This window comes from Tympanuchus pallidicinctus, unplaced genomic scaffold (assembly GCF_026119805.1).
Source record: "Tympanuchus pallidicinctus isolate F22 unplaced genomic scaffold, pur_lepc_1.0 scaffold4, whole genome shotgun sequence".
Taxonomy (NCBI): Eukaryota; Metazoa; Chordata; class Aves; order Galliformes; family Phasianidae; genus Tympanuchus; species Tympanuchus pallidicinctus.
Window position 1 is genome coordinate 562,474 of NW_026294758.1, and position 21,553 is coordinate 584,026.

The 21,553-nt window shown below is 48.0% G+C and overlaps 1 protein-coding gene across 2 annotated transcripts in view; it reads right to left on the reverse strand.

The window, feature by feature from the left end:
- CORO2A (coronin 2A) overlaps positions 1-21,553 on the reverse strand; it is a 47,582-nt gene that overhangs the window by 6,032 nt on the left and 19,997 nt on the right. For both annotated transcript variants that reach the window (XM_052701464.1, XM_052701463.1), the window contains exons 2-8: positions 12,532-12,732; positions 7,810-7,926; positions 3,553-3,702; positions 2,624-2,803; positions 1,672-1,788; positions 734-838; positions 287-383 (exon numbers count right to left, since the gene is read on the reverse strand). In XM_052701464.1, the coding sequence (XP_052557424.1) occupies positions 287-383; positions 734-838; positions 1,672-1,788; positions 2,624-2,803; positions 3,553-3,702; positions 7,810-7,926; positions 12,532-12,732 (967 nt within the window). The remainder of the gene's footprint in view (positions 1-286; positions 384-733; positions 839-1,671; positions 1,789-2,623; positions 2,804-3,552; positions 3,703-7,809; positions 7,927-12,531; positions 12,733-21,553) is intronic.

The window sequence follows — 21,553 nt, forward strand, 5'->3', positions numbered from 1 at the left end:
GCTCCACCTCTAAATCCAGTCTACGGTCCCAGACCAGCTACGTGGAGGGGATGCACCGGTATAAACTGGTAGAGCTCCTCAGTCCATACTTTGCTAGTCAAAGGAGACCTCTCCAAGGTGTGACCATGGTACACCTGAAGTACATAGGTGAACTGGGCCAAGCCAACCACCATTCCAGTATGGAGACTGAAATTAATCCACCGTCTTTTCTACACATTAAATGATATTTCGGACTCCAGCTTCTAAGATTGGAAGTCAGCACCCTCTCGTCATGTTAGGCACTCACCTACTCCCTTCTGTGGTAAGTGAGAGCGATATTCCATCAGGTAGCTCAGGTATGGTTTCTCAGGGCTAATCTCATAGTACCGGATATTTCCATCACCCTAAATGCAAAGAAACTGAACGTAAGCCAGGCTCTGCTTGTCCAGAGTCTGAGGAGAGCGCGTGGCCCCAGAAGCTATGTGAGGTCAAGAACATAAGCTCTTCCTACCAAAATATTTACCCTGTATGCAGAGAAGTTAGGGCTCTACCATGTACCCGCAGTAAAAGTGACATGCTTGCAGTAGAAAACGTGGCCTGATTTTCCAGCATTCTTAGACCCCATCGCATTGGTCTATATCTCTAGGTGAATGTGACTCAGAAGCAACTATGACTTCAGCCTCAGTGATGTGGGTGATACAACACTGACTAAGAGAAGAACCAGACAGCATTTGCTAACACGGAAAGCACTTACCTTTCCCACAATATAAAGCATGTTCGTGTCTGAGTCGTAGAAAGGAAACAGGAGCCCCGAGGAGCCATCCAGATCCTCTTCCAGTAAAGGCACAGAAAGGTCATTCTGTGTAGGACACAGGAAAAACAAACGGCTGGAATCACCTGCAGCTACCTCTAGTCAGGAACAGCTTACATGAACCCCACCTTGGAGTGACATTTGAGAGCTGCTCTGTGATGACACCAGTACATCTCAGCACAGCTCAGCTTTGTGGGAAGCATCTGGGAGGCAGCACAGTGCTCTGCCCTACGCAGAGAAGCCATGTCCAAACATAGTCAAATGGTCGAATCAGAGAGCTGGTCTACCTGCTTTGCCTGCTACAAAGGATGGCAGTGAGAAAAAGAGGCACAGGACTGTGCTGCAAGGTCAGCTGATGCAGAGGGTACAGTGATGTAGTGAACAGAGGAAAAGTGTCTTGCTGCATATGAGGGGGGCAGAGAAGAGTTTCATAAGGCTGTCACCAAGGAAGCATGTCTTGAAAGAGGCAAATACTACCTAATGTAAGGAATCATCATAAATCAATCACAAATAATAAATAAAGCACATATTTTCTTCCCTTCAGAGCTCTGCTTGAGTGTGTTTATCTAGAATTCACTTAACTTCCAGCACCCATAACAATTTTGCCAATAAGACCACTAAGAGCTGCTTTTAACTTTCTTGACCTCCCTTTTCCTCACTGGACACAGCATTATCTTTGATCTGGTGGATTCTATGCACAGAGTTGAGAGCGTTTTCAGAAAGTCATGCAGAGTTAATAGTATCCTAACAATACAGCCTGTCACTCTTCAGGGATAGGGCAGATTGCTTCCAAATTGCTGTTACAAAGCAATTCTTGAGCAGGTGGAATAGTTAAAGTGATAATAAAAGAGAGAAGAATGAAGAATGCTGGTTCAACTTACTTGATCCCATACTACAATCTGCCTATTATTCCACCGGGATGTTCCAGTAGAGAGCAGCTTCTTCATGTTTCCAAGAAACAAGACTTTATTGGCCCTGTGAGACTTGTAGCTGGCTTCCTACAGGAAGAGAAAACCCATTCCTGAGTAAGAGACAGCGCCTTTCCTTGTTGCAGTAAAAAATTTCACGAGAAATCACATCGTGGCACATCGCTGAGGTCCCTTCCACTGCCCGTGAGGCTTATCTGGGTAGGCTAAGGCACACCACTTCAATTTGTGTAGGCACATTTCATTGTACCCGAGACTTCTAGTCCAAGAAGCCATGCGCAGTTGAGAATGAAAGTACCTTTAAGAGCATCTACCCTCAAACGTGGGGAAGTTGTTCACATCCAACAGATCTTCCCAATTGGGCTGAAACTACAGCAAGCAGGATTTCACAGGGATCTGAGAAAGGGAGCTTAAAACTCTTTCAGTGCATTCTCAAAAACTCAGTCAACTCTCTGGTTAGTGATTCACATATTCACGTCAGGGGAATCCTGAGGAGTTGCACTGTTGGATTTTCTGTGCACACAGATGTGTGCAAGTACCTCCAAAAGGCAATCAGCATCATCTTACCAAGAGACACAAAGTACAGACAAATGTACACTTGCATCCAGCTGACCTCCTGACCTCTGTCAGCCAGAGCAAGGAACCCAGAGGACTTCAGAAGGAAGCTATTAAATTAGAGCATTTCACAAAGGGTGTCAGAGAGCAAACAGCTTGGTAAGAAAATACAGAAACCCTGTTAACAGTGGCAGCAATTGTTTCATGAAAAATAGAAGACAGTACTACCATTAAATGCCTGGAAGAATACTGAGCACAGATCTGTCTTTTTTAATGGCAATCAATCTACCCAGAAGTGGAAACGCTCCACAGGTGAGATCAGCTGGATCTAAAAACCCTGAAGTCAACCTACCTGTAGGACTGTTCTCGCACGAGGGTCTATCAGACGGATCTTTTTATCTCTGCAGGTTGTGGCAAGGAGGCTGCCATCCGTGTTGAATGACATGGAGAGGACCACATCTTTGTGAACATCAAGGATCTTCACTGGGTTTGACAGGACATCTTCCCTCGTATCAAGGTTCCAGATCATTATCTGGGGCAAAAGAACAAAAAGTCATCTGTTTGTTGCCTGGCCAAGCTGGGACTTTGTATATGTACGCTCCTCACATCCTCCTCTCTTCTCTACATGTATAAGTCTTACCATCATGTATTTAAAATAATTTAAAATTATTTCTGGTACGTAAGGCAAATCATAGCTTATACAAAAAAATGGCCAGTGTCACTGCAGATATTTGCACTAGCACAAGAATGAAGTCAAAGGTATATGGCATTGGATATTGCTAGGAAAGGAGAACAGAGTAGGCTGATGTTCACCAGAAGAATGGTTTGAAGTTGAGGGAGCAGAGATTGAGGTTGGATGTCAGGGGGAAGTTGTGTGCTGTGAGAGTGGTGAGGTGCTGGAACAGCTGCCCAGAGAGGCTGTGATGCCCCGTCCATCCCTGGAGGTGTTCAAGGCCAGGTTGGATGGGGCCCTGGGCAGCCTGGGCTGCTGTGAAATGGGGAGGTTGGTGGCCCTGCCTGTGGTGGGAGGTTAGAGATTTGTGATCCTTGAGGTCCTTCCAGCCCTGGCCATTCTGTGATTCTGTGATTCTGTGTGAAAATGAACCAGGCTTTTTGAAGCCCATGAATGACCTCTTGCCTTTGGGGTCAGTACGGAATTTCCCTTTCATAAAGGTTTCTAAAGTCTTTATCATTAACTTACAGCTTGAAATGAAAGAAATTTCAAAACAACCTGGCAAACGCAGCATCCCACAAGAAGGGCTCTGCAGACAATGGACTCACCTTGTAATCATGGCCAGAGCTGAAGAGGATGTTATCGGCCGTGGGATGCCATTCAATGAGGCCAACTCTTCGAGAATGTCCAAGAAGTTCCTTCTTCGGGGTGGTGATGTTTTTTGTTAGCATGGGCTTGGGGATGTCCCAGATTTTAACCTGAATGGCACAAGATGGGTCTTAGTGAGATTAGTGAGTGCAGTGCTAATTAGGAATTTGCAAATTTATCTTCATACTGTGTCATTTTGTTGGTATATCTCCTGCCTTTATTGGTTACCAGTCTTCCAAATCTGTAACTTCATTTTCAGTGGGTCTAATCTTCTGACTGCAGGCAGCAATTTCACTGTTTTGATTTAAATTGGCAATCAAACTTACACTCAGCAATGCTGTCAGCACATTCACAAAAAACTATTGTCCAGGGTAAGAAGTGAGCCACAGATCTTACAGACATGAAACCACGGCAGCTACAGTTTTCCACCTCGTCTCCTACCAAACTTTCAGCAGGAATGGGCAAATATGAAACAAACTTCAGCAAAAGGTCGTAGAAGATATTACAGCATTGACAGATCCAAGCAGTCTCCCAGTCAGCACTACCTGGTGGAGCTGAAAACGCCTTTGGACAAACAACGACTACCGCACCATTTCTCCTATTAAAAGTGCACAACTGCAAAATGCTTTGCAAACAGTGCAGCACTGTGACCACAACGTTGGTTAAAGTACACAGAAGCCTACTTAGGTGGGCACACAACAGGCACCCTGATGAGGGACACTGGGCAGCATCACACACTACGAGTCTGCTGTGCTTGCTGCTCTCAGTTCTGGAAGGATGCTACACGGAAACAGAAATAAACAATGCCCCACTGGTGTGGAAGGAGTCAGTAAAGGTGACCTGTAAAAACAAATTAACCTATGCAGGTAAAAGGAAAAAGTCTCTCTCGTGTTGACCCTATAAGCACAAGCGTTTAGGATGATAACAGATTGACCCTTTGGTTCGATGGAAAGGACTCTATTTGTGCTAAGTTCTCTGGGACTGAGCCTGAAGTAAGAAGATTCTGTCAGATGGAAATGTTCTCTGAATTACACAGTCGGTGGAAATTAGCCAGAGTTGCCCACTGTTGGGCTGATGAAGATCACAACATTCTACACCAAAGAAACAGATGCACAAATTCAAGGACTTGTTAGGAAGGATGACAAGCACCCTTCTCACCAGTGCTCATCTCTGCAGAATCAAATCTGTTGGAAACCTAAGGACTATGAAGTGCAGTGAACTTCCACAGCAGTAAGAGAATGCATCAGACCTACAGCCTCACCAGCTATCACTAAATGAACGGGGCTGAGGAAGTAGGGAAGGGGAGCTGTGAAGAACTGACTGGGATGAATGATGCACTCTCCTGCCACAAAACTGGCTGGAACACACAGAGAAGATGGAGCCAGACTTCTGGGGCAAAGAGAGCAATGGACACAAATGGCACTGTGGGCTCTCCCTTGAGATCAGAGAAGCACTATTCTCCCAGAAGGGTCCCTAGAAGATTGGCCCAGTGAGGCTATGATGTTTCCAACCTTGGAGATCTTTGCGACTCAGCTGGGCAAGGCCCAGGGCAGCCTGATCCAGAAGGCCTGTTTTAAGCAGGGCTTGGACTAGGTGACTGCCATCAGCTAAGTTTCCAGCTATCAGCTACAGGAAGGACAGTCACGTTATAAAACACAGTCTGCTGTCCTCGTTACTCAGGAGGGAAGGAAAAGCTATCCTACACTGTGTAACTGTGCAGCAGATCCTGGGAGATCCCATTCTGTGGTGCCAAGACGATGATGGTGAGGTACTACAAAGGAGAGCAGAGTCCCAGTGCAGCAAGTTCTTTGAGTAACTTTTGGTATGAAGATCTGTGATCAGCTGAGTGTTTCAACTCTTCACCCTGGAGAGTGATCCGGTGTAGGAAACCAGAAAAGAAAACTGGCAGAGAGCAGCTCTTCTGCATAGGCACTGAGGTTCTGGCAGACAACAGAATAAATACGACCAGGCAGCACACCCAGGTGGAGATGAAAGCTAACAACATCCAGAAAGATAGCTACTAGGTCAGAGGAACTGACTTTTCCCTTTACTCAGCAACCATTAAACAACCACTGGGATGCTGCGTCCAGTTCTGCTTTTCCCAGCACAAGATAAATGCTGGTAAACTCACGTGAGTCCAGTGGAGACCACCAGGATGTTCTTGTCCTGTGAGAAGAAGCTGAGGGACATGAGCTTGTTCAGAGTGGAGAAGAGATATCTTCAGAGGAATCTGCTAAAAGCCTTATTTCTTAGCCTAAATCTTGTAAGATTACTTACAAGATTATTCACAAAATCACAGAATGACAAAATTGTAGGGGTTGGAAGGGACCTCCAGAGCTCATCGAGTCCAACCCCCTGCCAAAGCAGGTTCCCTACAGCAGGTCGCACAGGTCGGCATCCAGGCAGGTCTGGAACATCTGCAGAGCAGGAGACTCCCCCCCTCCCTGCAGCCTGTTCCAGTGCTCCTCACCTCACTGCACAGAAGTTCCTTCGCACATTGGTGCAGAACTTCCTATGCTGCAGTTTCCGGCCGTTTCCCCTTGTCCTGTCTCCACTCACCACTGAAAAGAGTCTGGCCTCACCATTCTGCCCCCACACCTTAGATTTTATAGACCTGGATCAGGTCCCCTCTCAGCCTTCTTTTCTCCAGGCTGAACAGACCCAGTTCACTCAGCCTTTCCTCATAGCAGAGATGCTCCAGGCCCCTCACCATCTTGGTGGCCCTCCGCTGGACTCTTCCCAAGAGATCCCTGTCTGTTTTGTACTGGGGAGCCCAGAACTGGACGCAGTGCTCCATTATTAAGAGCAAATAGTGCAATGCTTGTTACTAAACTGCAGAGTGGGAGAATGGGATACAGTGGTCATTAACTACCCTGGAAATGTTCTAACTGCATGTAAGGAAAAAGTTCCCCATGCAGTAGTGAAGAATAACAACAGGTTGCCCAGAAAGGTGATGAAAGCTGCACTGTTGGAGATTTTTGAGACTCAGCTCTACAGACTGAGACAGTAGGTGGGGCCAGAGGCTTCCCAAGCTCCCTTTAAATTCAGATTGCATTTACTGAATGTATTCCGCAACTGCAGCAGGAAGCTTCAAAGCTTGTGCTTACCCCTCATCTGAGTAAGCACAAAGGTCATGGTGATGCCTTTGTGCCCCAAGTCCTTTCTGAGATGGCATGAGCACCTGCGTACCATTGGTAAGTTAAAATACAACACCCAAAGACAGCCCAGAAATTGAAAGAAGGTGTGAGAAAAAAAGAAAGCAAAACATGGAGATCCTAAAGACAGCAAAGTCACTAAACAAGAAGGAAAACTCAAAGCACACATAGATTTCTAATTCAAGAGAGATTCCCAGCAGATCTGAAATGGCAGAAGATATCCAAGCAAGGCAGGGCTGGAGAAAATGACAAGGCAAGCCTGCCACATGCTATGTGGCAGGGGGTAAATAAACACAATAGGAGGAAACACAGGTGGGATCTCTGAATAAAAAGCACAGTGTGTAGTCAGGCTCTTTGCTGTCACAGACACCAATCCGCACTCTGATAGGTCACAGAAAGCAGCCTTCCAGTGGGTGGGTATGGGCTAACATGTCCCTTACGAACACAGATTGCGTCCTTCTGCTCCTGATAACTAAACTGCATCTACGGTGAAGTACATCTGACATGTGGCATTTGCTGTACATCAGTTGTTTGCATTAGCATTAACATTTGCATTTCTGAAGTTCCGTGTTTTCAGTAGGAAAATGCTCTCTTTGTTGCCTGGGGCAGAATAAAGTACAACATGGGATCCTTAGCTACCCCAGCAAGGCTTTACAAAGAAACTCAGGGCAGGAACAAGCTCACAGTTGCTACGCAGGGAAATAATCTGAAATAGCTGTTGCAAATTGTTGCAAGAAGCTTTTGTTTTGCAGTAAGGGAGGAATTTTGTAGTGATTGACCTTGAAGTGATTTTAAATTCATATTCTTTCTCACATAAGCATAGGCAAAAAGATGGGAGGCGCCCAAGAAAACCCAGATATTTTTCATGTCATGATTTTAATAACATCAGGTAGATGGGATCACATCGGCCTCCCCCAAACACAGAGATCCCGCTCTTATACCTGGCTTTTTATCTGGATACTTTCACATATCATCCCTGGGTCTTTCGATTCTCTTCTAATTTCTCCCCCCCAGAAGCACGTTGGCCAGGTCATGGCACAGAGGATAAGCTGGGAAACTTACGGTGGCATCTTCTGAACACGATGCTATAACAAAGTCATTGAACGGGTTCCACTTGATGTCCAGAACGTTCCCTCTGTGCCCACATACTCTGGGATAATGTGGGTCAAGCTTCCCTGTCTGGAAAAAACAAATATCAAAACAAAGGTGAGCCACCGAATCACAGGCTGTTTGCAAGTGAGACCTGAGCCAGCCCCAGTGAGAAACCCCCTTCTGTTGCTACATTCCAAATACCCCAGGTGGTCTCTGTGAGAATGGGGTTTTGCTGCTCCTGCAAGGCAAGTCTTAAGGACATCACTGACCGGCAGGGAAGCGCTGCTGCTCAGGCCCTGCTTAGAGCTACCAAGAGAACTGGACATACAGCAGTCAAGAATGCTGTGCTTACAGAAGTTATTACTGTATTCAGACGCCAAATAAATTCACAGGGGAAAAGGGAATGAACTGAATCTCACCTTTTTTTTTTTTTTAAGAGATTTGGGGAGGACAGGGAAATCTCACATTTGTTTCTTGAGTTTGCCTTTCATTTAAGCAGGAAAAGCTTGCCTTTTTTCACTTCTTCAAGTAGAATTTATTCAACTTATTGATTTTTTAAGCAAGCACAGTCAAGCACAAATTACAATTTCAGTTTTTCTTTCACAAGCTATCCATTTTTCTCCGATGGTATTCAAATCCAATCGTTCATCACCTTAAATCAACATTTGGGACCTTCTAGAAATACACCACGTTTGGGCAGTAGGCTCGCTGCTAAACAACATCCACAGTGAAACACACCTCGTTCCACACGGGGGCTGTGCTGCTCCAGGATAACGTGTACTGCAAACAGCCTCTGCCACAAAGTCACCTCAGCCTGACGTGCAATAGTGTTGCAGTCAGAGCAGCACTGGCTTCTGCCCGACAGCAGGAGAGCAAGAGGAGCTCCAAGGCCCCTCTGCCAAGAGCGCAGTCACTTGAGAGATGGTTTCAAGCTGGTCATGCTTCACCTGCCTTCTTTTATCCCAGCTGGAGGAATCGTAAACCACACGAGCACAAAGGTTTGCACTTCCGGAAAGCAGGCGGCGCAGGAGCGAGCTCCTCATGCTGCTGCAGAGGGGGGCCCTCGGGATGGAGAGGACACAGTGCTGACCATAGCCAGGATGTGGCAGCCGTGTCATTTTGCCATCCCCAAACGTCTACAGGCTGGCTGCTTTTTGCGTAGAACCAGATGCGATGTAAAACTACTCTGGCCTCACTGGAAAGTTTGTCACACAGACTGGGACTAACCTGCTTCAAACAAAACACCCAGAGGGCTTTGAAATGTAAAATACTGTGCCTCTATGGACTACAGTCTCAAACAAAGCATTTTTGTAATAGGAGCAATAACAAGAGACTCGGGAAGGGAAAAGACAAGACATTAAAGGGCTTTAATGAGCAGCATTTTCCTGCCCAGAGTGCCCTTTTGTGGGATTCAGGGCTTGGTTTGAAGCCAGCAATCCAGTAGGCTGGGCAGCCAGCATCACAGGGATCCCTTCATCCCTGTGGGAATTCCCACAGCTTCCTGCCTTTCCTGCTCCAGGCTCCTCCTGGGAGATTCCCAGGCTGCCCAGCCATTCCATCATGCCACACTGAGACCCCTCTGCGTGCCTCATCAGGCTCAGCTGAGCCCAGAAAAGGAGCCCCCTGTGCTTGCACCAATCCCACCTGTCCTGAGGCAATTCCACAGCTCTGGCACTCAGCAGAGCCCACAGGACAAGCCTCAGACAAACATACTGTTGGTTTCAAAGTGCTGTATGTGGGAGGTCTTCACGTGCTGGGAAATTTAGTTCCATCGACCAAGCACTGTTTTAGTAACTAGATGTGTTGTCCTCCTTGCAGAGACACCTGGCTTTCATAGTTATTCGCACAGCTTGATAACTAGCTTCATTTTTCAAACACTTGCTTTATAAGCTCCCAGAATTTTTCAAGAATGTGAGACACTGTAGCCAGATACGGCTTCTTGACAAAAACGTCAGCTCACTAGAAGGACTGCTAAAATTCTCCCAGTAGATCTGCACAGTGCAGATTACCATTAGATTGGTCATTCAAGTTGTCAAGTGCTCTTCAAAGGACAGGAGCACACGCTGCCATCACACAATGGTGCAGCATCCCCTTTGGCCCCAGTTAGTTAAAACCTCTGGGATCATCACGGCTGTCATTTCATAGCTTTGTCATCTAAGAGAATGAAGCAGAGTTTGTGTCTTAGAGGTCCACATAGACAAAGAGAGGAAGGGAAGGGAAGGGAAGGGAAGGGAAGGGAAGGGAAGGGAAGGGAAGGGAAGGGAAGGGAAGGGAAGGGAAGGGAAGGGAAGGGAAGGGAAGGGAAGGGAAGGGAAGGGAAGGGAAGGGAAGGGAAGGGAAGGGAAGGGAAGGGAAGGGAAGGGAAGGGAAGGGAAGGGAAGGGAAGGGAAGGGAAGGGAAGGGAAGGGAAGGGAAGGGAAGGGAACGGGGGAGAGGCAGACAGAGGCATTTCTTCAAGGAGAAATGAGCGCATGTTTCCATGAATCAGCAGGACAGGAACGTGATGAACACGGTTACATCCATCAAGGCTGAGTTTTCATTAGAGCACATGCTGACGCAAGCAGCCCCTCTGCATGCAGACACAGAATAAACTGCAAGAAGGGGACAGAACGGGATGGGAGCAGCTTCCCGCACAGCCTGCTCATCCTCCCTAGAAAGCACAGTCCAACACAGCCCCCACTGTCTGGGTGTCGCTTCCCACTTCAGCCAAAGGTGACATCCTGGCTCCCAGGCTCTTCCTCCACACTGCGGTACGTGGGGCTGTGTCTGCTCCCTGTGCATCCAGTCAAAAATAGCCACGGATTAGCAGTCAGCCATGTGGGGACAGCACTGCCCCACACACACCTCCAGACCAGGCTGCTGTCGGCTCCACGGCAGCGGGGCAGGAGCCAAGAGGGGTGCTGTCACCGCACCACAGAAGGCAGTGGCCACAAAGACCACCTTAAGGAATACAAGTCAAAAGCTGCAGCTTTTCACCTGCTGGCACCAGTCTGGAAGCTTATTGTGGAAAAGGTAACTGGGACCACAACAGGCAGGTTCAGGGAACCCCTTTCTGAGGGTGGCTGAAGTAGCTCTCCCCTACAGCTTGGGTGAGGGGAAGGTACTCAGAGGATGGCGGTAAGAAGCACTGCATATACAGATGCTTTCCCCTATCCATTGCCAAAGCTTAAGTCTCAGGGGGCTTCCTCAGCTAGGGGAACTGCCTCTGAATAAGCACAGTTCACTGCACAGCTCTTCTCCATACACCAGTCCCGTTTTGAACCCCTTAATTCTTCAGGCTTATCAGCATTCTGAGCTGTGAGCTCCACACCTGAGCTGTGAAAGTGTTGGCTTCTGCCTGCCACCACCCTGCTCCTCCCCATCATGTCCCCTTCACCACTCGCAATTAAGAATTACTTGCCAGACCTCTTCCCCACCCTATTTACTTTTTCACCTTTTTTTCTGGCTTATTTGTCTTTTTCACCCAGATTGGTCAATGCCTATGCTACAAAGTCTTCCCTCCTATGAAAGCCATCTCACATTTTCACAGTGTACTTTAATTATCCTTTTCTAGTTACCTTTTCTAGTTCTACTTTGCTTCTGACTTCTGTGAACAACATTTCATAGCCGGGAGGAGTATGTAAGCAGGTGTTAAGAAGGGAAGAATTGTCAAAGATGGGCTGAGCTGAGAAGTAGTGAGAATACAGAAGAACTGACAGTAAACAATACAAGCATCTTCAGCTCATTTTACCAATGCTTTGAGAGCTGGGTCCCACACCATGTCCTGCACTCACCAGCTGCCTGCTCAGATGCAGCTCTGTGATGGAGATGAGCTCTTCAGCCTCAACAGATTGTGGTCGAGGGGACAGAAGTGACTCAGACAAGAAAAACAGGGCAGTGGTTCATCATAGGACTGTCTCTGAACAGCACCAATGGTGAATGCACTGAATAAACGAAGTCTAGAAGGACCAGGAACGGTTCTACGTTCCTAAAGTGCACTCAGATCACTTTCATCCTTAGCAAATATATATTGAAAAAGTGGTGTTCCAATAATACCATCAATTAACTTTTAATTAAAGGCTGAACTTCTGCCTTTCATCTCTTCTGGTCTGATTCCAGAGAGCTCATAACCTCATCCCGAAAGTAATCCACATTAATGCGTGCCGACTTCTTCTAAAGCATAAATGTCAGATGGCCAGCTCATCAAATCTCTAAGTCATCAAAACCCACAAACACGGGATTTGTTTCTGAAAGGGAAGTTTTTCTAGCATCAGTGCTTGAAGCTCAAGAGCTTCATTATCTCATAAGCGTAGCTGCATTCCTTTGCGAAGGAGAAAGCAGTTACAACAAAACATCATCCACTCCTTTGGTGACAGCTGAAGCCATGCTACTAAAGCACCACTCAGGTTTTGCCCTCTGTATCTACTAACTGCTTTTTGATTTGCCATTCCTCCTAGGAGACAAACATTTGAGCACCACAGTTCCTGCTGATTACACAAGGCAGCAGAGATACTAGTGAAGGGAGGCGTTGGAAACCTGCAAGCAGCTATGTAAGACGCTTTAGGTCACCTGCCAGGGAACCTGGAGCCCTATCTACGCTTTCTTCAGCTCAGCAAACAGCACTCATGGAATATCCTCTGCAAGATCCACCTCCCTGAGATGCCGGCTCTCTTCCAGCCTTCAGGAAAGCCAGCCTGCCTCGACGGAGCTCACCTGGTGGATGGGAATGACGAGGAAGGCCCCTCCGCCCGCACACTCGGTCACCACCGCGATGAAGTACGGGTTCACGGTGCAGAAGTGGTTGTCGTGGACGCTGTGGGTGATGGGCACGCAGTCGTAGCATTTCTCCTTGCTGGCGGCCTTGCCGTACACGTGGCGGAACTTGGAGCTGCGGTACTGTGGGTGCCACGACATCTGTGGGGAGAACACAGAGCAGCACAACGTGAGGGCAGGCCCCATAGCATGGCTATGGGTACGTCCGGCCACATTTCCCCCTTTCGTCTCTGCCGGCAAGAGGGGAGGTCGAGAGAGAAGCCTTTCTCCCTCCCGGCCCCACCAGCCGGTCCCAGGCGAGGCTCAGGGCACAGGACTCCAGGTAGCACAGCGCTCGGGAAGCACGGAAGTTAAAACATCCTGGATGAGGGGAGTGAATGAGCCAGCCTGGATGCATATTTCATTTAGCTCTTTGGTGGCTTAAGACCAAAAAAAAGTCAACATTTTGCTTGCATAAAAGGAAAAATTAGATTTCACAGAGGGGTGGCAGGCACCTGTTGGTTTATTTTCCCACTGACAAAGACAGTGTGTCTGGCTTTAGCTGCGCCGCTGCCCTTCACCAGACAGCATTTTAAACAGTATTAAAATTGAAGCATGCCAAACAGAAGAACTGCCTTCCCACAGAGCGCAGTGTGGCTTTACTGAGCAGACAAAACTGATTTAACACAGGAAGCTACCAGTGCAGTACAGAAAGAGCAACCCTGGCTACTAACTCCTCTCTCCGGAAGAGCCAGTCAGTAAAAGGCACCTGGGGGGAATGGAAAGCAAAAGGAAAACAAATGCAGACCAGGCAAACAAGTTGTAGGTGTAAGAGTTCCACACAAGCAACTGCAAGTATGGGCAAAGGCAAAGGGACAGGATTTTGCACCTCATTTGATGTGCACTGGCACAGTTTAATTGTGATGCTGAAGCAGTGATGCTGCAGTTTGATGGGAGTCCCAGCCAAGCAGCTTTTGAGTTACAGCAACAGATACCACTCACTCACATGGGTAAGCCCTGGCAGCAAAGCATGCACTCAGCATAGGGAAGCAAGATGCGTCATCAGCATTTGACAAGAAGGGTTCCACGGTTTGAAGTGTCCTTGCATCCAGCATGATATTGCAAACTGGCACTCATTTCCCTCACAGAGAAGCTGTTAAATGTCAGCAACCTGTCTTGCTTGACCCTGAGCAGCCAAACTGGGGCTGTAGAAGCACCCGTCAACACAAAGGTCCAGAGAACGTGCATCCCACATACACACCAACATCTGCTCTGCGAGTTGCACTGGGTCTCCTGTGCCGTCCCAGTTCCTGCCCTCCTCTCATCCACCAGCACAACTCAGAGCCAGACCCATCCTCAACAAATATCATAAAACCCATAGAAAGTTGGTCCTGGCAGATCAAAATTGGCTGCTACAGTCCCTTCTGTTTCTCACTTTCAACACAGAATGTTGTACCTCTACTAAACCTGCATCAGCCCATATTTTTAGCTGATTAAATTTCTTGTGCAGAAAACACTAGGTGCAGCTGATAACTGTGCGGGCCACCTTCCCCAAACAAACCAAAGGAATGCTAACTGCTTGATAAAGAAGTCACCAATTCTGGGAAACTGGCCTTGGAGGAAGGGATGTTACAGGCAAAAGGACTGAGGTGCAGTGGGCTGGCCCCTGTACAGCCCCAGGACAGCAGTGTTTTCAAACAACTTCATGTTTGTTACAGGCAGGAGTTTGACTTTTTCTTTGCTGGGGGAAAAAAAAAAATCACCATGCTGTCTGGATGCAGCAAGTCCTTACAGCAGGAAAATTAGCTTTCCAAAGGGAAGTCGATTAGCATGCTCCAGGGAACTTCCAGCTGAACTACTCCTGAGCTGGGAGGGGTTTTGTGAACAGGAGATGCTGCACTTCTCAGCAGCAGCAATCTCAACTGAGAAATGAGTCACCAAGAGCAGGGGAGAGTTCACTGTTAGAACATTGTCATTCCTATGGGAAGAAGGAATGCACAGCAAGATACTGATGTCCTACAAAGCCTACCTGCAAGATTCTCACTACAAACAAGGAAAAAAGGAAACAAGGAAGTAAAAGCTCAAGTTCAGCCTCTGCTTAAGAAACACAGAAAAATAGCCCTTTGCTATTCCAGTTTATAGGTGGAAGATTTGGCTGCCACTGAAATGGTCTCCGCAGCACCTACAGTTTTCCCAAGGTACAGAAGAACAAGGTATGCCTGGGAATAACAGAAAACTGGCAAAGACAGTCCTAGTGGAACTGTGATCCTCACGGCACCATTGCAGCAACAACAGATAGCATTAGGAGATAGACATGGGGTGAACAACAGGAAAACCTTGTCCGGGAGGACTGCAGTGCTCTGCAGCAAGTCACTCAGTGATGGGGGTCTCCATCCTTGGAAATCCTGTCACAGCTTGGCTATAAAAGGCCCTGACCTGCTATAATGTGGGTCACAGTCTTGAACAGGAGGCTGGACCAGAGAAAACTGAGGGCCATTAAACCATATTCAAACCCTACAGCTTGCAACAGAGATCTTTAGAGGGTCCTCTCTATGAGCTGTCCTAGGATTGAGAAAAGAGACAAAATAAGGATAAAATTATGATGCTCAAGTGAAAATCAGGCAAACAGACAAAAACGAAATGCAGAAAGTATGAGCGTGCTGCAAAGAGCCTCTCTAAGAATGGGAGAGTACCTGAGAAGCATGTTGGTATCCAGGCACACAAACCTCTGCCTGTGGATCTGTCAGAATTCCAGAGTTTCAGAATTACCCATCAGGCCCCACATGATGAAGTGTGCAGAAATGGGCCAAGATCCAAGAGGTTCTGCCCAAGAGGGAGTTATGTGGGGTAGGGATACCAAAAATAAACAGCCAGAGTTAAAGAGAGCATGCCTTGCCGCCTTGAGATTATTCTGGGGCAAAGAGGCTGTAAAATTAGTCTTCAACTAATGAGTCACAAGTGATGCAATGGGTTCTCGTGTACCAGAACAGCCTGCTCACGATGTGAACATGAAGTAAAGTCTCATGTACAGAAACTGTCCCAAATCCTTGCAAAATCTAAGACTGCATCCCAGCCCCTGAGCACACAAGCTGTCTCACAGTGGACAAGGCGTAGTTCCTCAGCAGGAAATCATCTTGCAGCTGGCTCTAATGAGAACAGCACTGCTACTAATAGCTGTCAGATCTCAGCTATTAAGACAGTGCAACCTATGGAGCCTACAGGAGCATCCTTGTAGAGAAATCAGGTTCAGCACTCCTAGAAGTCCTCTATTGGAGCTCTCAACAACACTCAGTGCCATGCATGTGTAAATGACAGCCCAACACCAGTGCACAAATGCGCAGTAGCCCAGATGCAGAAACTGAGAAAAGCTGTGCTGGGCAGAGCACTGCACTGTGGGGCCATCTATACAGGAGCTGAAGATCTCAAGCATCTGCTCTGGAAGAGCAGCTACACGTTATCGGCTCCACTCATGCACCACACAGATAACTGGTCTCTCCTCCTTTGTTCTCCACCCACCCAGACAAAACAACTTTCTCACAGAACAGAAGCAGCTTCCTGGCCAGGAAGGCAGCCAGAACTATTTCCCAACACTTGGAAACGGTGGGAAAGCCCACCTCGACTCCTCTGCTATCTTGGGTGAGTCCTGCAGCAGAGCAGCCCCCACCTTCTCCGTGAAGACCTCTGAGCTCCCAGGTGACCCTCATGCACCTCAGTAAACCTCACATGAGACCAGTCCACCCAAGCCATGTCGTGCTGACACATTTCTGTGCTGGTCACAGCCTTCCATGCCTCACCCTGCCAGCACTCAGGCGCAAGGAAGCGGGTCCTCTCACTCACAGAGCTGGGAGTCCCATGGTGCCATCAGAGCTGACTCAGTGGCCACCAAGAGCTGCAAAAACCTTCCTATAACATGGCTGGCTCCAGGCCTTCTGAATATAAGGAAGACATGGAGCTACTGCAGAGAGTCCAGTCAAAGGCCACACAAATTACAAAGGAGCTGGAGCACTTCCCCTAGGAGAAAAGGCTGAGAGGGCTGCAGCAGCCTGGAGAAGAGATGGTTCAGGGGGAATCTCATCAGTGTCAATATATCTGAAAGCAAAATGCAGAGAAGATGGGGCCAGGCTGTTTTAAGTAGTGCCCAGCGCCAGGTCAAAGGCAATGGGCAAAAGCTGTTCACAAGAGGTTCCCTCTGAGTATCAGGAAACACTGATACCCGTGCAGGTGACAGAGTACCGGCACAGGATCCCCAAGAGAGTTTGCAGAGATGCTTAGAACCCGCCTGGTCACGGTCCCGGGCAGCCTGCTTATCCTGCTTTGATCAGGGGGATTGGAGCAGATGATCTCCACAGTTCTCTTCCAACCTCACCTGTTCTGTGATTTTGGGACTTCTGTGCGTGTTGTGCTGAAAATGTCACTGGCAACATACCAGGACACGTGCTCCTGTGTGAGGACTTTCAGCCCCATAAACCTGATATCTGTCATGCAGTCCTGGCTTTTCGGACTGCTCCTCCAGCAGAGAGTGGCAACAATACGTTCCTTCCCCATTTCATGTGAACTGCAGTTTGGAGAGGCAGTCATTTTCACAACTGCGTCAAGGCAGCAAACAGCAACTAGTAAAAGGGATGCTGGGGAGAAAATGGAGAAAGATACACCAACGTTTTGTCAACAGGACAGATCTTTTTTTTTGCTATTGCAAAAACTTGCGCCTCTCCCTTTAAAAACAAAACCATATATTTGTGCACTTTAAAGAGAGAATTAAATGTGTTTTTTTTTGTTTTTTTTTTTTTTTTTTTTTTTTTTTTTTTTTTTTCCACAGTCACATTAGAGTGTATTTCCCCCAGAATGTTTTGGACAATTAATGGTGTTAGATTTTTTCCAGCACTAGAGAGCTGGCCTCAGTTCCTTGAGTCCTTGTTTTTCACACAGCCATGTCTGACCAGGGTGAGATGGCAAGGTCAAAGCCCAGCGTCTGGAAAATCCTGAGTGCTGGGTAGAGACTGAGGCCCCAGCTGGAGGACCCTCAGCTCACCTCTGCTTGTGGGGCAGGAAGAAGTCAGGGTGCCCTTGTCAGCTCTATGCAGAGCCCTTCACAGGGGAAAGGCTGACTGCTCTGCAACAAGCTGGTTAACTGTTCTGCTTGGAAGTTAGGAGCTGATGGCTTTCTCTCCATCAAAAGCTGAGGACAATGGCACGGACACTTTGAGGGAGGTAATGGGAGCAGCAAACCCACGATGTGACAAAACCACCAACTGTCCTGTTCTAAGAAGAAACCTCAACTACAGAGAAGAGCAAGGTCTCTCTCATTTCCTTAATGGAGGAGGGGGTCTCATAATCATGACTTAAGTTTAGAAAAATTCTGTAAATCTACTTTTGTGTCCAGTTTCCTCCTTGACTGCAGGATCTCTCAAGTCCCTTCTGTGTCACATTCCCACAGGTAGCAGCATATCCCAAGAAGCATCCGAGTTCTCCCACCTGAGACAGAAGATCCCCACACACTTGGGGCTCAGTCTAGAGCAACAGCCTCAGGACAGCAGCTGATGCTGAATGGATGAAAGGACAAAAAAAAGAGTGGTGAAGGGACCATTAGTCCCATGTAGCATAGGACAGAGCCCTCCACATCCTGGAGACAGGATGAAGGCAACGCAGCCTTTGCAGTCCAAGAATCACTCTCCCTCCCTCCCTGCTGACCTGCCCACCCTAAATCCAGTGTCACTAACCGGGATGGAGGGAGGCAGTGCAGGCTGTACCAGTGTGCGTTCACGTCTAACCACGTGGCTGATGCAAAGAATGCATCATTCTCTTCTCACTGAGCTTTCACAGAGACTTGGGAGCTTGTATATGTCACTTCTCCCTCTTCCATTTAGGGAGGTTTTTATCTGAAAACCTTTTTATTCCTGGAAGACGGTGGAATAGGATACAAAAATGTCTTCCCAAGGTCTCAACTCACCACTGACTGCAGCAGTCAGTCAAAGCAAGCTCTTCAGGCTGAAAAATATTTTCTAGGTAGATTTTGCCCATTGAGCTGTGCTCCTGTGTCTCCACATGGAGGTTAATGCAACCGAAGGAGACACAGCAAGGACATACAGTTAGTTATAAAAGACTCCCTGAAGTCCCTCACAATAGGCATTCCTGGATTCCTGAGGTGAAAGAAGAAGGACACAGTATGGGCTACCTTGAGATAAAGATCTGATTGTGTGAAGAACCTTAACTGCAAAGCAAAGGAGCTCTCATGCAAGTGTAAAAAGACCTGTATCTATTATCCAAGCTCCAAGATGCAGAAGGAGGCAGAGAAAAAGAGGTCATAGCTGCAAGTCCTCGCATCTCCTAATAGCTGGGGGGGAGGGGAGAGTGAGTGTGAAAGCTTTCTCTGCTTCAACCTTTTGCAAGCACTAGGGACTGGGACAAGAGGCCCAGCATAGTGGAGACCCAAGGCACACAGAGAAATGCCTGCAAAGTGCAGCACATTTTTTCACAGTAGTGAAAAAGTAGGTCTGCACCTAGCTCTGTTTCTGGGTATGCATAAGTAGAGTCACAGGTGCAGTGAGCACAGTCAGCAATGGCTCTCAAAATCTGCTGGTTCTGTTAAAGATGCAGTCATATAGACCTTGCCTCTCGTGGGTCTGATATTTTAAGAGAAACTAACTAAGCAGAAGCAATTCTGAGCAGTGGCCAGAATGAGTGACACTCCTTTCCCAATCAAAAAGTTGCTCAGAAAACCGCGGGGCTGCTTCAGACACATCCTCCTTGGCTCTTCTGTGTTTGCCAGGAATAAATGTGGAAAGACTTACATGACATCCACAAAAATGATGGTTAAAGATGCAGAGTGTATGTCTGCCATCTGCCCTCAAAAACACAATTCTGCAACACTGAAGGGACTGTGCTTTAGCTCTGACTCCTTTATGAGGCTCACCTGAGAAATCTCACAGGTGGGACAAATGGAGCACAAATGGATGGTGTTCACATCACAGCAGGATGCAGAGGGAACTGGAGTCCCATTGGCAGTGCTGAGATCCCCTCAGCTCACCCAGGCACCATGCAGGAGGTGCAGCTGTGCCACCAACCAGCCTGCAGCGCAGGGAGCAGGAGCTGCAAACCAGACCTCGCTTCCTTCATTGTGAGTTAGTGTACGCATCTCCAGCAGGGCTGTGAGCACCACTGCGGGCTGTGCTCCACCGAGTTCAGGCAGGAGTTCAGACCACAAAAAGGCCAGATGTGAGATGGGTCTGTAACCTAAGCAGGATGTTCAGGGGCAGGAAATCCTGCTTAGCATGCCCAGCTCCTGCATGACACACTGCAGGCGTGCCAGCCTCCTCTCTTTCCCAGTCCCAAGGGAGTAGCAAGCTCCAAAGCATATGCCATCTGCTGCCCTGCAACTCTATCATGTCACACACACAACATATAACACCAGATCCCACAGGAGAGCGGAGATGACTCCATGTGAGCCAGGACCTCCATTAACTGTGCTGGCTGCCAGGCAGGACCTTCATTTTTCATCTCCCAGGTGCACGCAGCAGAACCGTTAGCTTCCAGGACCCACAGCTTCATTGTGGGGATAAGGGGGGAAGCTGCAATAATAGGCTTAAAACACAGAAGTCCTCAGGGAGGGTTCAAACCACTTGCTTTCAAAGTCAAAGGGGAGACAGTCAAGGAGCTTGTGCCTTAGTTGTATCACAGCCTCCAGTTAGGGAGCAATACAACTCTCAGTTGCAGAAGAGGGGAAGTTATCGATCTCCACCAGAGGCGTTTACCAAGCAGCACTGATTACAGTCTAGCAGTGACCACAGAGCTACAGCTGATCCTGGTCTGGGCAGGAAGACAGACTAACAGAGCAGGAACAGAGAAGAAATATTGTAGTTTCATGTGCAGCAGGCCTCTGTGAGGCAGTGCTTCATTTGCCTGCAGGACCCGCTCTGTTCCTTCGGCAGGACACCTGCCATCTTCTTTTTATGTTGTTTACAACTGAAATACTAACAGCCATATGAAGAGTTGCAATTCTTAACATCCAAGGCAAAACTCTGATATTGCAAACGTAGAGCAATGTGCTTCATCACAGCACCATGCTGCAAGCCAAGCTGATTAGCAACAGCCATTACAGCTGCCAGTGACAGGTCTGAATGGCTGCTGTGGAACATAGCTCAGAGCTCAGAGCCAAACATGCTCACAGCTGCTCAGAGCCATCAGAGGTGGTACAGCAGGAGATGAACGCCAGAAGTCTGAGTTTGTTTGGCTGATGTAGCATACGAGTTTAAGCCTGCTGCTGTGTCCCCATGAAAGCAAGCAGGCTCTATTTCCCTTAGATTAGCTTAGAAAGCTGCATGGAACTGCAAAACGGGCATGCAGAGGGAAGGTGCAACCTGGGTGCAGAGCTGAACGTGGGAGAAATGGGTCTGACGGGATCAGACCGTCAGAAGCAGAGATTACAAAATATTGTGGAAAAGGAAGGAAGGAGATGGAGGCACAAAGCCCTCAAAACAATGCCATCCAGAGAACTCGCAGCAGATGCATGAACAAGTCCACAGGGCAGAAGAAACATCTCATTTTGCTTGGACCACCTGGGCCTCCATCAGTGTAGATTCTGGGAGGCCCCTGGGCATGGAAAGCTTTTCAAGCTAGCCAGGCTAAGACCACTTGTGAGCTGAGGCCAGCTGGTTGCAACATAACTGGCCCAGCATTTTTCTCAGGGAAGTCTGGCCCCAAGCTGCCCCAAAACAGCCTGAAGCCAAGGGGCACAGAAAACGTTCCAGAGCAGCTTGGCACAGAAATTCCCTGAGGGTGCATTCCAGGGCCTCCAGGCACAAAAAGGCTTTTCCTGAATGGGGTGAGACGCACAGCTGGTGAAGGGTGTTGCTGCTGATAACCAGATGCTATCTCCAGGGTGCCTGCCCTGGCACTGTGTCACCTCCAGGAGAAGGCATGCAGACTTTGTTTTACTGCTGTTGTCAAAACCACATTGGCTCTCTGAGCTCTCCTCACGCAGAATGCC